Source organism: Colletotrichum higginsianum, chromosome 2, assembly GCF_001672515.1.
Source record: "Colletotrichum higginsianum IMI 349063 chromosome 2, whole genome shotgun sequence".
Taxonomy (NCBI): Eukaryota; Fungi; Ascomycota; class Sordariomycetes; order Glomerellales; family Glomerellaceae; genus Colletotrichum; species Colletotrichum higginsianum.
The window spans coordinates 3,821,536-3,836,427 of NC_030955.1; the positions used below are offsets into that span (position 1 = coordinate 3,821,536).

The 14,892-nt window shown below is 60.0% G+C and overlaps 4 protein-coding genes across 4 annotated transcripts; 1 reads left to right on the forward strand and 3 right to left on the reverse strand.

Annotated features, from left to right (window-relative positions):
- Positions 1-421: 421 nt before the first annotated feature.
- Positions 422-1,925, reverse strand: CH63R_02852 (uncharacterized protein; the record flags this gene model as incomplete). Its single annotated transcript, XM_018297827.1, has 3 exons — positions 422-666; positions 750-1,784; positions 1,853-1,925. 3 exons carry the CDS (start codon positions 1,923-1,925, stop codon positions 422-424), a joined length of 1,353 nt encoding a protein of 450 aa, XP_018162643.1.
- A 2,619-nt stretch (positions 1,926-4,544) lies between these two features.
- CH63R_02853 (Pt repeat family protein) lies at positions 4,545-6,355 on the forward strand (the record flags this gene model as incomplete). Its single annotated transcript, XM_018297828.1, has 3 exons — positions 4,545-4,776; positions 4,840-5,273; positions 5,333-6,355. 3 exons carry the CDS (start codon positions 4,545-4,547, stop codon positions 6,353-6,355), a joined length of 1,689 nt encoding a protein of 562 aa, XP_018162644.1.
- A 558-nt stretch (positions 6,356-6,913) lies between these two features.
- Positions 6,914-8,962, reverse strand: CH63R_02854 (uncharacterized protein; the record flags this gene model as incomplete). Its single annotated transcript, XM_018297829.1, has 2 exons — positions 6,914-7,407; positions 8,179-8,962. 2 exons carry the CDS (start codon positions 8,960-8,962, stop codon positions 6,914-6,916), a joined length of 1,278 nt encoding a protein of 425 aa, XP_018162645.1.
- A 1,314-nt stretch (positions 8,963-10,276) lies between these two features.
- Positions 10,277-12,346, reverse strand: CH63R_02855 (uncharacterized protein; the record flags this gene model as incomplete). Its single annotated transcript, XM_018297830.1, has 1 exon — positions 10,277-12,346. One exon carries the CDS (start codon positions 12,344-12,346, stop codon positions 10,277-10,279), a length of 2,070 nt encoding a protein of 689 aa, XP_018162646.1.
- Between the last annotated feature and the right edge of the window lie 2,546 nt (positions 12,347-14,892).

The following is a 14,892-nucleotide window of genomic DNA, read 5'->3' on the forward strand; positions in this document are numbered from 1 at the left end:
GCAGCAGCATCGCCACGGCGCGGGATTCTTTCTTTCTTTTGTATGCTGTCCAAGGAGGAGGTTCACATTTGAGGACTTGGGACGTTGGCCGGCCGAGAGATGGGCATTTCAATCCCCAACGTGGGATTCGAGGATTCCCTCGGAACAGCGTTGTGGAAGAGGGCAAGTTCGCGTGGCGTTGTCGCCCAGGGCGGGCGGGTGCCATGTATTTTACTAGGACTGTTGGAGCCATTTCAATTGCACATATCACATTGTCCACATGAGCCATTCCGTCCGCGAGGCTTATTTGTTTGACTTATTGGGGAACCCGCTTCCACCATGAGAGCTTCCCCTCGGATATCATGTTTTGTTCACTTGCGAAAACGAGCTAGCTACTAACTACCATGCATGACCTTTTCGCACGCCCACCCTCCCCCTCGGCTCAGTGGGCGCCGTGCTGGCGGATATACCGGCGGATCTTGTCCTGGAACACGTCGTCCTCGTCGCGCTTCTCGTCGCCCTCCATGGCGTACTTGTCGTCGTCGTCCTCGTCTGAGGCCTGGTCGCGGAAGTCGAACTCCTCCTCGTCCGAGGCGTTTGCGTTGCGGAAGAGGTAGGCGTGCCGGTCGTACTCGTCCTCGGAGTCGACCTCGTCCTCGGGGTAATCCGCCGTGTAGTGGTTCTCGGCTTGCGGCATCGTGTCAGTACCAGCACCGGACACCGGGGGCTACTAACTCCTTTCAAACCGAAAAAGCACAGGGCGCACTCACCATTCTCGTCCTCGTCGTCGTCGAGGTCGGAATCGTCGTCCTCGTTCCCGTAAAACAGCTCCATGTCCTCCTGCGTGTCGAAGCGGAGCACACCAATTTCCTCGGGCGGGATCTCGGCCAGCACGGGCTCCAGAGGCGCCAGCTCATACACCTCGATGACGTAGTCGTCGTCGCTGCTCTCTTCGTCGCCGCCGGTCGCCTCGGCCATCTCCTCGTCCCGGTCGGCGCCGTCGAGCTCCCTCGCCAGCTCGGGGTGCCGCTCGGCGAAGCGCTTGACCGGGGCCTTGGGCTTGAAGCGGGACGGCGACGCGGCGGCGGGCGGCGCGGGCCGGTTCTCCATGGCCTTGAGATTCAGACCGATCTCGTGCAGGACCCACTGGTCCATGTCGGCGGCTATCTTGGTGAGGTCCTGGGTTGGCGCAGTGCTAGGCATAGGCTTGCGCTCCGCGTCGACGTTGGGCGCCACAGGCCGGGGCGGGCGTTTCGCGAGGGGCTTCTTAGGCGCCGGTTTATCTTCCTCTTTGATGTTGATGCCCCCAGTGGCGAGGGCGACGGCCTTTTCGTCCGCACCGAGCTTGTCGAGCGCTCTCCGCGCGTTCTTCTTCTTTCCCCTTTCGACGAAGACGGCGGTCCCGTAGCGTCCACGCTTGGAGACGCCGCCGGCCTTGAGTATCGTGCTGCCGCTGGGGGAGCTCATGGCCGACCTGGACATGTGGAATCGTCTCGGCTCGACGGAAGGGTTCGTTGGGCGCTGCGACGGCGCCCCCGCTGGCGGTGTTGGTGACTGCGCGCCGGCCGCTGCGTTCGCCGCGGATCGCGCATGGCTCGACGATGCGGGATGGGTACTGGAATTGGGAGGGCGATCGGAATTGGCGATCTCGTCGCCGGGCTTCGACGTCTGGATGATGGGCTTGCGGTGGGCGGCGGCATGCTGGGCGGCAGCGGCAGCGGCGGATCTGGCGGTGGCTTTTGCCAGTCGTCTTTGGTAGACCCAGCTGCTGCCGGCCAAGTGCCTTTTGGATCCCGGCTCAAGCTCTGCCGTCTGTCAGTACATATACGTAAGGCGCGTCAAAGGAGGGAGCCAGTAGAAAAGGGAGCCGTACGAAGGTAGGTAACCGGCGCATCCTCATCCCCCCGCTTCCGCTTGATGTGGATCAGTTGAGGAGGGGCAGACATGACGGGCAAGAGACGAATGTAAAGCGGGAAGCCAGAGGGGGGGAGTGGAGGAAAGATATGAATTTGGTGGTGTTTGTGCTATTGCTATGGTTCACGGAGAAGGGATTAGCCAGGAAAGGTGCAGCTACGATGCCTGCTGGGTTGTGGTGTGCTCGGCCACGTCGCAGTTTATGCGGTGACGACGATGTTTTTTCTCTCTTTTCTTTTCCTCATTGGTGAGGTGTGGATTTTTCTGGAAGCCGCCATAGGAATTGGACCACATGTCGGAGACAGCGAAAGCTCAGATAAGGCAGGTCTTATCGGAGGGTCACGTCATTGGTCCTGGTAACTCACCGCCTTTGGCAGAATTGGCTTCACTCCGGGGCTAACCCCAGCAGGCCTCCCCAAAATGCCGGCGAGTGAGAGCTTACAGGTACATCGTAGGTACACAATAGGTAGAGAGAGGGATGAGAGCCCCGCTGGATGCGAACCAAGGTTGAGCTTCCCACCTTCTGAGCTGACGGGCGTCAATGCTGGGTGCTGGACACGGCCAATTGGATTGGCAAAAGTCGAGCTTGCGACGCCTCGACCGCCCTGAGATCTGGAATGGCTGAGGGAGGCGGCCTGGAGGCGGGAGGCATCGTGGAGCTTGATGACACCTGAAACCACTCAATGTTTGCCTTGGCTGGTGTACATGGTATCCGGGGAAAGACTCTTCTTTCCAAGTTCGTTAAACACTCCAAGGTTTGAACTTTGGCACGTCTTCATATGTAATGAATGGCATATCGAGGTGTAGCTGAACATCAAGCGGGTGGTTGACTCTGATAGAGCTGCTGTGCAACAAGAAAAGAGGGAAAACAAAGACGGAACTGCCCGCTCATCCTCAGCGGCGGGCTATCCATTCCATGCAAAACACATCTGGCATGATGGAGGAGGTAGCTGAAGCTCCGGGCTCTGTTATTACCTACCTAGGCTCGATACGTCTGGAACTATCTGTCCCGGTCTGGGCCTTTTTTTTACTCTCTCTTACAGGGAGAGGGGGAAGAGAGTGGGCTGGGCAATGATCATCTTGGGGCCGGCGGCGGTGGAGCTGTATGGCTCGTGCGCTCCGGATAAGTCTCCGGTACTTCAGAAAGATGCAGCGCCACAGCCAATGGGCCTGTCCCAACGACTCCCCTCCCTTCCTTGGGATGCCTGGGTCCGGGGACGCATCAGGGATGATGACGCACCAGGTACATAGTATGCTGACACCAAGATGCAGCAGCGATGGCCCATTGACCACGGTGCTGATAACCGCTGCTGATGCCCGGGCGGTGCATCATTTGCGGGAGGGAGCTCTTTTGCTTTGCGTTGGGGGGAGCTAGCCGCCAACTAACAAAAATTCGTTTGTCAATCGGGATGGGACGGGGGAGATGCCGCAACGCTGCAATGCTGCAATTTCGTCTCGTGCCTCAGAGCACGCACAAACAGCACACTGAGTGGCAATTCAGGCCGAATGCTGGCTGTACAGATAGCGATCATGTTGCTCATGTAATTCGGCTCAATTGCATCACGGCAAGAGACGCCTTGCTGAGGGCCCTTAGCCACTCTTCCAATGCAATCCATCGCGTGAGATAATCAGATACCTGACGGCTCTGCCAAACTCAGCTGTCCAGACGAGGTAGGTGCCTCATCTTAGCTTCGTCCTCTATCTGTGCCCGCCCGCCCAGCCTCTCCCCCGGTCTTCCTTCCACCCCAAGCACCCAAGGCATCCCCAGCCTTTGATATGGCGCACATACGGCATGATCATGCAATGAACCCCCCCCCCCCCCCCCCCCCCCCCCTCCTGGGCCACAACTTCCCTGTTCTGAGCTTACTGCAACTTGCAAGCCCGCACCTCCCGCATCCCCCTCCAGAACAAGGTCAAGTCAAGGTCAGCCATCTGCTCTTGTTGATCTCTCCGCCATCTGAGCTCTCCCCCACCTGGCCGTCTCTCCCACCACAGCGTATGGTGCTACAGCAAGTTACGTCTCCTCCATCTTCTTGCTCTACTTACTCTTATTCTTCTTCCTCTTCTCCTCATACATAGTACCTACCAACTGCTCCCACCCGACTAGCCCAGCTCGCTGTTTCACTCGCCCAACCACGTAACCCGGCCTTTCCCTCGCTGAGCGTGTGAAACATTTCAGACGCGGGGACTCCACTCCCAGATTCCTCCTCCCTCCGGGAATTGGTTTGCGTTCTGGTCTTTTCGTTTTTTCTTCTTTTTGCTCACGACCTCATTCAACGCCTCTCTTTCCTTCTCTGAATTAGCACTTTGAAGGTATCAAACAGAGACAGCCGCATTCGTCAGCGTTTTTCACTTCTTCTTTCTCTTCTCATCCCGCCGCCACCACCTTCACCGTGGGTCTCAAGGGAACGGCTTCCTTTCCTACCACTCCCGTTGACTTACTTTCCCTTTCCGAGCGTCATTCTTACCTCGCACTGACTGACGTGAGCTGTGGTAGAAGGACAGCCCGAGAAAAGTCCACTCTCCCAGACGCTGCGAGCTCGAATCGAGTTGGCCAAGTGACGACCAACCACCTTCTGACATCTCTCAAACCTCGACATACATACCTACTACCTAGATTGCCTTGAAGTAGGCACTAACAACCACCCACGATGGTTTCCGTAACAATCACGTACAAGAAACCAGGCACCCAACCTCCCCTCTTCGTCGCCGGCTCTTTCTCAGATCCACAATGGCAGCCTCAGGAAATGCTGTTCACCACTGAGGACGGCGGAGAACACACCTTTCACAAGAGCATTGAGGTGCCGCCTAGCTCGCAGATCCAGTACAAATTCCGTGTTGGTCTGGGAGACTGGTGGGTTCTTAATGAGGACGCTCCTACGGGTACGGGTCTTCCTTACTCCTACTTCGGATAGGCATGGCTAACACGACGGCGACTTCCTGTAGTGACCGACGCATCTGGCAACCGAAACAACGTCTTGGCAGCCCCAGAATCTCAAGAGAACAAACAGCTGAACGGTGACGACGCCGAACAGGCCGCCAAGGTCTCCGAAAGTATGGAGGTTTCCAAGTCTACCACCGCCCAATTACCCTCCCAGCACGAGTCGAAGCCCAAGGTGTTAGATCACCTGAAGGATGGAGACCGGCAAAGACTCTCATCGACGCCAATTGAAGAAGTCGCGGATACTGCCGCAGAGGTCGCCGACAGCGCCGCGAAGCTTGACGCTGAAGAGGATACCACGCGTCTTGCACCGCTTCCCAAGAACGTGCATCATCTGAAGGACGAGGAGCGAAAGCGTCTCTCTTCCACGCCCATCGAGCAGGTTGCCAGCGTGGCCGCTGAGGTTGCCGACAGTGCCCAAGAGCTGGATGCTGACGAGGTGAGAGCCACCAAAGTATCAACCGTCCGATTCCATGCCCCTGACTGACGCAACGACAGGATGTTGATGAAAGAGATGCATTGGATGACAACCCCCCACCTTTGTTTGCCCACGAAGCTCTCGGACCTTACGAACCTTCGGCCAGTGACGACGAAGATGACGATTCCAAGAGAATTGATCACCACGGCACAGTGGATTACGACGTCGACAAGTACGATCTGAATGACCCGACGCTGGAGCGCTGGCCCTCGAACCGCAATGGCATCATCGACGCCGTACGCAAGGTCGAGACTGGCCGTAACGAAGACCAGACGTTCTTCCACGGCGCCCCCGTCTCGCCTGTCATTGGATCGCGCAGAGTCAGTCTCGACCACTACTACGAGGAAGCTGTCCTCTCGTCAGGACCGTCTAGCCCGGGGTCTACCAAGAGGCTCGAGTTGCCTAGAAAGTCTCACGGCTCAATGGTATCGGACAGATCACTCCTGTCTCTGGGGTCAATTGCTGAAGAGGACAAGGAAACGCCGAACGCTGAGGAGGCCAACCGCGAGAACGACGGTTTGGTCCGGGTCCCGAGCCCTGCGATACGGCCAACACCGAACGCCTTTACATCTCCGGCAAGCGACGAGGACGAGGGAGTCGTTATGAAGGGCTCCAAGGCCAAGCCCGTGAAGAGCTCCGAGAAGGCGGGGCCAGACTCGCCAAGCATCAACGGCGAGTCCAACGGTCGGGTTTCAAGGGATCTGTCGCCCAAGGCACAGCCGGCACAGCCAGCAAGCTCTGGCAGCCGCGTCGAGTCACCCGAGCAGCTCGCCGAGTCGAGCCATGCTCAGGATGACAGCCAATCCAAGTCTGTTGCTTTCGACCCTAGCGGTGAGGCGTCGACGACCGGCCGAGATGACGGCCACAAGGGACAAATCAAGAAGCGTGGACCTTCCTCGACCGAACGTCCTGGAACTCCCTCCTCGATACACAGCGTCACAGACAGCAAGGGCGGCTGGCTGCAGGCTTTCTTCCGCGTGCTGTTCGTAGACTGGATCGGTAGTTTGTTCAGCCGGTTATTCGGCACCAAGAGAAAGGCGTAAGGCTCACTTCTCTCTATCTTCCGGTTCGAAAACGGACCGGGTCGTTCAGCTTATTTTTCTTTTGTTTTGTTTTTATGTCTTACTCCACATGAAATCTGACAGGTTGACGTTTGTTCGTAGGATGCTGGTCACGAGCACGGCCGCCATCGTTGTCGGGGTTGCGTGGTGGAAAGTCGCCATGGGCGGCGACCTGAGCTGGGCCGGGAGATGGATATGATGACAGGGCCACGGAGGGATGGCACGAAAATTGCAAAAAGAAGCGGCATTTGCACACAGACATACTAACACGGGGCGGCGATTGTAAGGTAATGGGGTGGAGAGAACATTGCTAAGGAACTGGATGGATTGGCTCGAGCCGTGGAGGCTTTGAAGGGTCCGGTGGCGAGGGTGTTCTCGTGTTGAGCAAGTATGCAAACAGACAAAAACACACATTATCGGACCTGAAGAACATGGAACGGCATGGAGTACCGATGATCGTTGGCCCCTTGTCCATTTGGTTGCTTGCTCGCTTATGAAAAATATGTATGCTTGCCTGAGCGTCCAAGGCCACTCAAGATCTCAGACGACTCTCCAAACAGCGCCGGCTCTCGGGGTATCTTTGCCACGGCCGTCCTCTCCCTGGCGGTTCATCCTCCTGATCCACTCCGCCTCCCTCTCGACGGCGACGGCCTCGATCTCTTCCATGACGGCAAGCTCGTCGAGCATGTCCTTGATCAGACTGCCGCAGCCGTCCAACAAGCGCTCCAGGCTCGACCGCGACGACACCCGGGTCTTGCCGCCGTCGCCGTCGCCGCCGTCGTCGTCGCTCTCTTCCTCGTCGCGGTACTCCAGCTCCCGCAGCTGCGCGCGCCAGCCCTCGAGCTTGCGGACGAGGGCGGCGGCGTCTTCCTTCCAGCGGGCGTCGAGGGCGCCGCCGAAGCGGACCTGGGAGTCGGCGTCGAGCAGGGCCTCCGGGTCGCCCTGGTCCTCGGCGCGGGCGCGGGCGGCCTCAAGGTCCGGGAGGGCCGAGGCCCAGCGCTCGAAGGCGCGGACGAGGCGGTGGTGTTTGCCGCCTGGGGTGTCGAGGGACCAGAGGGAGGCGAGGAGGGCGTCGAGACGCTGGATCTTGTCCTCTAGGGTCGTGGCGGCGATGGTGGCCGGAGAGGACGACGAGGAAGAGGAGTGATGGCGGTGGCTGCCCCAGCGGCGGAGGGCGGCGATGTTGAGGCGTTCGGCGGCTTCGGCCTCCTGCCGGGCAAGGTCGGCGGCGGATCTGCCGAGGGAAGCGTGGCGGGCGGCGAGCTTGTCGCGGGCGCTGGCGTGCCAGGCGGCGGTGGTCTGGGGCAGGTCGCGGTGCAAGAGGTGCAGCTGGAGGAGCTCGGTCTGGAGGCGGGCGGTCTCGGCGGAGAGGGCGACGTTGGAGGGGAGCTTGGAGGGGGAAGGGGGCGCGAGGTAGGTGGCCGTCAGGGGCTTCGGGGCGAGGGACTTGGCGGGGGAATAGTGCTGCTGGAGGGTGTTGAAGAAGGGGCGCAGGGCGCCGGCGGCGGGTTTGGGAGGCTGTCGCGGCGGGGAGGTGGGCGAGTGAGAGGAGGAGGAGGGGGGGCGCGCTTGCTGGTGTGGTTTCGCGGGTGCTGTTGATGTGCTTGCCGTTCGGGATGATCTTGTTCTTGTCGTCGTCGTCGTCGTCGCTGCCGCCGTCGTGGTGCTGCTGGTGGTGGTCGAAGAGAGGGAGGATACGGAGGAGGGTTTTGTGGCGAAGCGGTCCGTCGCGGAGGGCGGGCGGGGCCTTGTTGCTGCTGCCGTGGTTGTAGTTGTTGCTGTTGATGACGACGTGGGGGGCGCACCGTAGAGGGACGTCGGGCGCGACCTCGTGGTGCGGTCGGACGCGGAGGGCTGACCGGGCGGGCGGAGGATGGTGCTCCCGTTGAGGGTGGCGACGCTCCTTGCGCGCGCGTGGCCCTTTGTGGGACTCGAGGTCGCCGAAGACGCAGCGCTGGTGAGCTTCGAGGAGGGTACGCCGCCCGACGTCGTGGGTCGCGTGGTTGCGGTCGTCGATCGGGTGCCGGTGGCGGCGCCGGCAGGGGTGGATGATGAGGATGAAGATGGGGCGGGGGGGTGTCGTGGCCGTGTCGGCGCAGGTTCTCGCGTGGAGGACGGCCTGGTCAGGCCTGACAGCGCGTTCGTTCTCGAGGGGGGCGCGGAGGGGGGTCCTCCTGCGGCGGCGGCGGCGGCGGCGGCGGCATCTCTAGGTCGCGTTGCCGATGTCGTTCCCGGGGTCTGGCGGGTCGAGGCGGGGCGGCTGAGGAGCGTGGATAGGGGGTTCGCTCTCTTCTTCTTCGCGGCCGCGGCCGCTGCGTCGGACGCGCCGCTCTTTGTGCTGGCGACGCTGGCGCCGGAGACGCTGCGGGTGGTTGGGCGGGTGGCGGCGAGGGAGCGGGGCGCTGGGAGCCTGCTCGGCGAGACGGGTCTTTGGGTTGACGTCGTCGGCGGTGCTGGTGCTGGTGCTGCTGCTGCCGTGTTGACGGTCGAGGTCGAGTTCGAGTTCGAGGTCGAGGTCGGGGGGAGGTCTGTCGAAGAGCCCTGCGTCGGCTTCCGCAGCGAGCGGGTGCGAGCTAGGGACGAGGACATGATGGGTCGGGGCTCATGCGGGCGTGATGTCGGATGGTGCAGTGTGCAGTGCCTTTTTTTTTCCGCGGTCGTCCGAGAATCAATTGAGACCCTGTTTAATCAATTGGGGCCCTGTTGCGCGGTGGGCGCTGTATCGAGGGCGGAGGTGGGAAGGGCTGTTCGCCAATCGCGAAGTATCTTAGGTTGCAGTGAGGCGGAATGTGTGAAAAGTGACGCCGGACCGCGATGTTGATGTTGATCTCAAGGGGGGCGTGGGCATGGGCATGGGCGTGGGCGGTTCTTGCGGTGTGGGGGTTGCTAGGGAAGGTCCGGGCGTAGGGGGTGGGGCCGGAGCCTTAGAGGACGCGCGGGTGTTGGTTCGGTAGGCTTTCCGGGGGTGTCAGATAGTGGGGTACCTGAGGCTCCTCCACAACACCATGTGAGGGGGGAAGTATCGCAGTAACGTCCTTCAGGAACAGGACTTGGAGTCATAACCCGCAGCAACGGGAGTTCTATTCTAGTGCCCGGCGCCGCTTGAATCTTGGTCGGCCGGTGGGCAAGCCGGCCGCTGAGTAAGGTTAGGTTGTTGGAGTGCCCGACGTTACGTATGCTTGTTGTTATCAACCCTCGACCTGCTCCGCCGCGTCCCGAAGGTGACGGTGCAATCTCCGGCGCACCCGGCGGCCTGTAGGTCTCGGGAGCTATTTTCGTTTGTGGGACGGCATGTCTCGTCGAGGCATCCAGGGTTTTAGGTCCGTAGCAAAGGTGTCACTCGGGATCTCACAGAAGCTGCTGCTGCATATACGAGGTACACAGTTGAAGGTTTGCTTTGTATTCTGCGGTTCCTGAGAACCCAGACAGACATCTTCAACCCTGAAGCTGGGTGGGTAGGGGTTGTCCTGCTCCTCCCCGTCATTCGGGTATCCAGCTCATTCCCCCCTCGTTTTCCATATTCTTGCATCTAGCAAGTAGCGTATCCCACATCAAAGACAACAAAAGAAAAATGTGCGCGTGCCTAAGTTTTCTCCTAGAGGTCACGCGTATCCCTATATACACACCAATACCCACAGACACACCAAAATCATGGTATCTGGAAAAAGGGGAAAGAAGGGGGGTATCAGCCAACCGACCTCTCTATCTGAATCCCATAAGAAAAGCGGTGTCGTTTTCCTGGCGCTTCCGATGCCAATGCGAAAGAAAAAAAAGAAGAAGAAAAGAGAGGTCAAAAGTGGCCGTGTGTAGTTTTCCTTTCGCTATGCCAAAGCGACCAAGAATATGAAGGTACAATGATCATGGGTGTGAATCGAAATTGCAGGCTCGGGGAAGGGGAATCGTTTATTGCTTCTCCGTTGTCTTCTCCGCAACGTGCTGGCGCTGCTCCTCGGCCGGTTCGTTGCCCGCGCCGGCGGCCGCCCCTCCCGGCTGACCGCCACTGTGCGGGTTACCCTCGAGGTGCGCAACGAGCTTCCTGAGATCCCGGCGGTGGCCGTTGAAGATGTGCAGGCACGCGGCGCACATACGGACGTAGCAGAACTGGCACTTGAAGCGGTCCTCCGTGTCGGCGCGGCCGCACGTCTGGCAGGTGAGGGCGTAGTTGCGGTTGCGCGTGCGGTCCATGACGCGGTGACGGACGTAACAGTCGAGCATGCTCTCCTTGAGCGGCAGCGCCTTGTAGACGATGCCGGGGCTCGGGGGCTCCGAGCCTTGCGTCGGGAAGTAGGACGCGCGCGGGTCGGCAGGCGGCAGGTTCGCCGTCTTGAGCTCGCGGTACTCGACGGGTTCTTGGGCAGAGGGTGGAGGGGGGCGCTGGTCTCGCGTGGGAGATCGCAGGTCACCCTGCGCGGGGCCGGGTGCTGGCGCATAGGGCGTGTACTCGCGGGGCGGCTGCTGCCATTGGCTTCTCTGTTGTTGTTGCTTCTGCTGCTGCTGCTGCTGGGGGGCGGCGCGATGAGGCAGTTGACTCTGGGGACCGGGGCTGACAGGGCTGACGGCGAAGTCTTTCGTGATCGTTGGGGGCGCCTCGCTGCTCGTGACGGGCCCGTCAACGCGCATCTGGGGCAGGCTGTGGGCGGCGTGCAAGTTGCGGGCCGTGACGGCCTTGCGCGGGAGCGACGGCTTCGACTCGGCGCCGGCCTGGTCGCGGACACCAGCGGGCTCGGGAGAGGAGGCGGGCGAGACGGGCGAAACGAGAATCCTATCAACGACGTGCTGCTGCGTCTTGACGTCCTCCTTCTCGTAGTCGGGGGTTGGCAGGCGCTGGGTTGGCGAGAGGGCCGTGTCGCTGTGGGAGATGCCCGGGTTCGCCGCGCCCTGGTGGTGGTGGCCGTCGCGCAGGTGCGAGATCTTGGTCTTGAGCCTCGACGCCTCTTGGCCCATGGTGTCGGCCGCCTCGGCTGGCTGGGGTTGCGAAGGGACGGGTCGGACGTTTCTGCCAGGCAGGTTCGACGTGCTGCGGAGAGGGAATTGTTGTTGGTTTTGAGGTTGCTGCTGCTGCTGCTGCTGGGCCGGAGTAGGTGGCAACGCGGCCGAGGGTGGTGCTGTTTGCGCCGTGTTTGGTTGGGAAGCGGCCGTCGACCCATGGCTGACTGCCAGTTGAAGATTCGAGACCTCGATGTTCCGCTCCGACCTGACAGATCGCCTCCTCCATAACGGGCGTTGCTGTTGTTGTTGCGGCGATGTGCTCGACACGTAGCTTGTTGGGCTACCGACAGTCGGCGCCCGCTCCAGCTTGGCCGGAGGGGCAGGCGAGCCTTGCTCAGTGTAGTATGCCGGGTGAGGGGGCAGGCCTTTATTGGCTGTGAAGTTTGGTGCGCCATTGTGTTCGTTGTTGTTGCTGCTGTTGCTGGTGTTCTCACCCGATGACAAAGAGCTAGGCGTCAAGGTCTTTCCACCATACTGATGATCTGAGGCATATGCCGGGGCCGAATCTGTCTGGCTTGCGCTTCCGTCGGGCGACATGATGATGTATTCGCCCGAGCTCCTCGAGTAGGCCGACAGCAGACTGCCGATCGAGTTCCTCTCGTCGTCGGGGGACGTCGACGGCGGTTGCGATACTTGGGGCGGCGGTGGCGGCGGCGGGGGTTGTTTCGCTACCGGCCGGCGAGCGATGTGAACCGGAGGCAACGCTTTCGTCTCGAGGGGAGGCAGAGGAAGAGGCAGAGCGTGCGGCGGAGGCGGCTGCTGCGGCGGGAGGGACTGGTCGTTGACGGATCGCGGCGACGGTAACGGCTTGTCCGACATGGCGAAGAAGGCCTTCTTGGACGGGACGGGAGGCACGGGGGGGATCGAAGGGAGCTGTTTGGACTTGGGAGGAGGATCTTGGTCCGGCGGCGGCGGGGTCGGTAGGGCTTTTGAGAAGCGCGACCTCCCCTTCCTGGTCTTGCTGTGCGAGCGGAGGAAGTCCATTGTCGGACAAGTCAGGCCCCCCGGGGGGTGTTCGGACAGACACTAGACGTGTGTATGATGGGGAGTTGATGGTGCGCTTCCCACCCCTTCTGCTACCCTGCCTCTGGTTGTGGCTCTGGTCTGCGTCGACTCTCACCAATGGACGTGAGAAGATTCAGACCACCGGGGGGCGGCGGGGGGGTGTGAGGGTTGGACGGATGGCGAGGAAACCAAGGCACGAAAGAGTCAAGCAAAGTAGAGCCAGGGCCGGTCGGTGGGACTCGACAACGTGGGACGACGGAGGGACGGCGGCAGGTTGATTGGGGGCGACGAGGTTCGGGCTGTTCAGTATGGACTGTATCGTAGCATCGCGGTGCTGGCAGCAGCAGCGGCAGCAAGCATCAAGGGTCTTGGGGGAGAGAGGAGAGGAGAGGATGGATGCACAACAGCGGATGCCTATAGGATAAGGAGAAGGAGGAGGGGGGGGGGGGGGGGGGGGGGGGGGGGGGGAAGTCCATGGGCGTGTAGGAGATTTTGGTGTATGGGATTGGAAGTTGAAGGGGTGGCAGAAGTACAGATAGAAGCAGAACAACAGCCGGGTGAATGACGCCGGAAGAGACACCGGAGAAAGATGTCAGAGGGACGAGGAGTGGAAAAAGAGAGGGGGGAGAGATGGGAGGGAGGGAGGGAAGGGGGGCGTGTATTTTGGCGTCAAGTTGAACGCTTACAAGCACGGAGAACCCTGCCATGAGCCAAGCCTCCGTTCCCCCCTCTCTACTGTACTCTTTTTCTTCCCGCTCTCTCGTCTTTTATTTTGTCTTTGGAAAAAAGTTGAGACGGAAAGATGGGATACGGGATAGACAGGGATGTCGTCAATGTGCTTTATGTGGAAGTAAAAGTACCCGTCCCCCTCTGTTGCGAGTGTGAGTTACCGTACAAAGCAACATGTCAATGAGGAGAGGTGATGTGTACCTCGACTGCGGTGTAAGCTGGAAGTAGTACATGACGTTGGCAGGCAAGCACTTACTAATACTAGTAGGGGGGAGGTCTCCAATTCTTTTCCACATCTCGATTTTCTTCCTTTTTTTTATTTTTATCTTGGTAGGCTTGACTTTCTGCCCTCTCGCTGTTCATTTTAGCGTCTTGGACACACCCGAAAAGCCCGTCGTCATTGGCTCCGCCAGCCTGGAACCGGTTGTCATCCCCCCCTCACTCACACCTTGCATCGGCAAACCCTGTAATGAAAGCAAGCAGGATTCAGGAACAGGAACTCTCCTGCCGCGGCTGCGCTGGTGCTGGGGTCATCGTGGCTGCGATGGGGGTTGGCCGGCTATCGGGGGTTGGCTACTAGGGGCTGGTGACAGCTGGCGAAGGTGGGTGCGGGCGAATGCCAGGTCATGCAAGTACTTGCCCTGCCAACTTACGCATGGAATCGACTTTGACAACTCATCGCCAACACTGCCGCCTACCTAGGTAGACTTGGGTACCTACTATGTAGGTAGGTAGGTCGTGATCTGTGTTGGACTCACTCACTCTGATACTCAACTCACAGACTGGTCCGGTCCGGCGACACACTCAGCTGCCATCGTCAATCCCTACATGCGCCCTGCAGGCTGTCTTCAGCTAACACCATTCACTCCTAGACTCTAGCGTGTGCTAACTCGTCGCCGCTACTCGATCGTCCTTTTCCCCCATGCGGCTCATGGTTCCAATCCGATGGCTCATCTTACTCCTGCATGCCTCGGCTATGGCACCCTTCGAGACATGCAATCAGAACAGAGAGAGACACATTCACACATACGCCTGCAGGCGAACCCCCCCCCCTGTTCCGTCACCCAGCATTCCCGTCTCGATTGTTGATGGGGTTTTGAAACAGCCCATGGTAAAATAAAATAAAAAAGAGGGAAAAAAGAAAGGGTCGAATCGGTGGGCGGTCGGTCGACCCGGGGGGTCAAGGCCCGCGTTTAATCACCACGGATCGCGCGTCACAATCACTCAAAATGCTTTCCCGTTGCGGGTTGACAATCACCGTTGGCAATCACCGTTTGGTTGACATCACAGTTGGCGGATGACGCCACGCCAGCGTTTCCTCTGATGGGGGCCGATGCCGACAACAAGCATCACCAAGCAACGGGCACCACTAGCGGCCCGAACATCGTTTGCGGTGTGCGCATAAACCCATCCAAGTCAATCAAAGTCGTGACGGTACGCCGTGCGCCGTGCGCCGTGTCGAGTAATGAAGGCCGCGACCACGTACGTCGTATCCGGCATGGCCACCGCTGGCTGTTCGAACCAACACCGCTCGGCTATTCCTTCTATGCCATCGCATCGAAGGAGAGGACGACGGGTGTCTGATTGCGGGCGTCAAGGCCTTGCCCGGCCTGGCCTGGCTCGGCAAGTCGTAGGCGTAGGAGGTGTGGTGTGGTGGTGTACGCGGGAGCTACGGAATGCACCGTTGCAAGCTTGAAGAAGGCAAGCCTCCAATAGTCGCCCAATCGCCTCCTGCTACCCGTCACAGTCAAGCTGAAAAAAAGGAGGCCGCCGTCCAACCCACTTACTCTAGACAC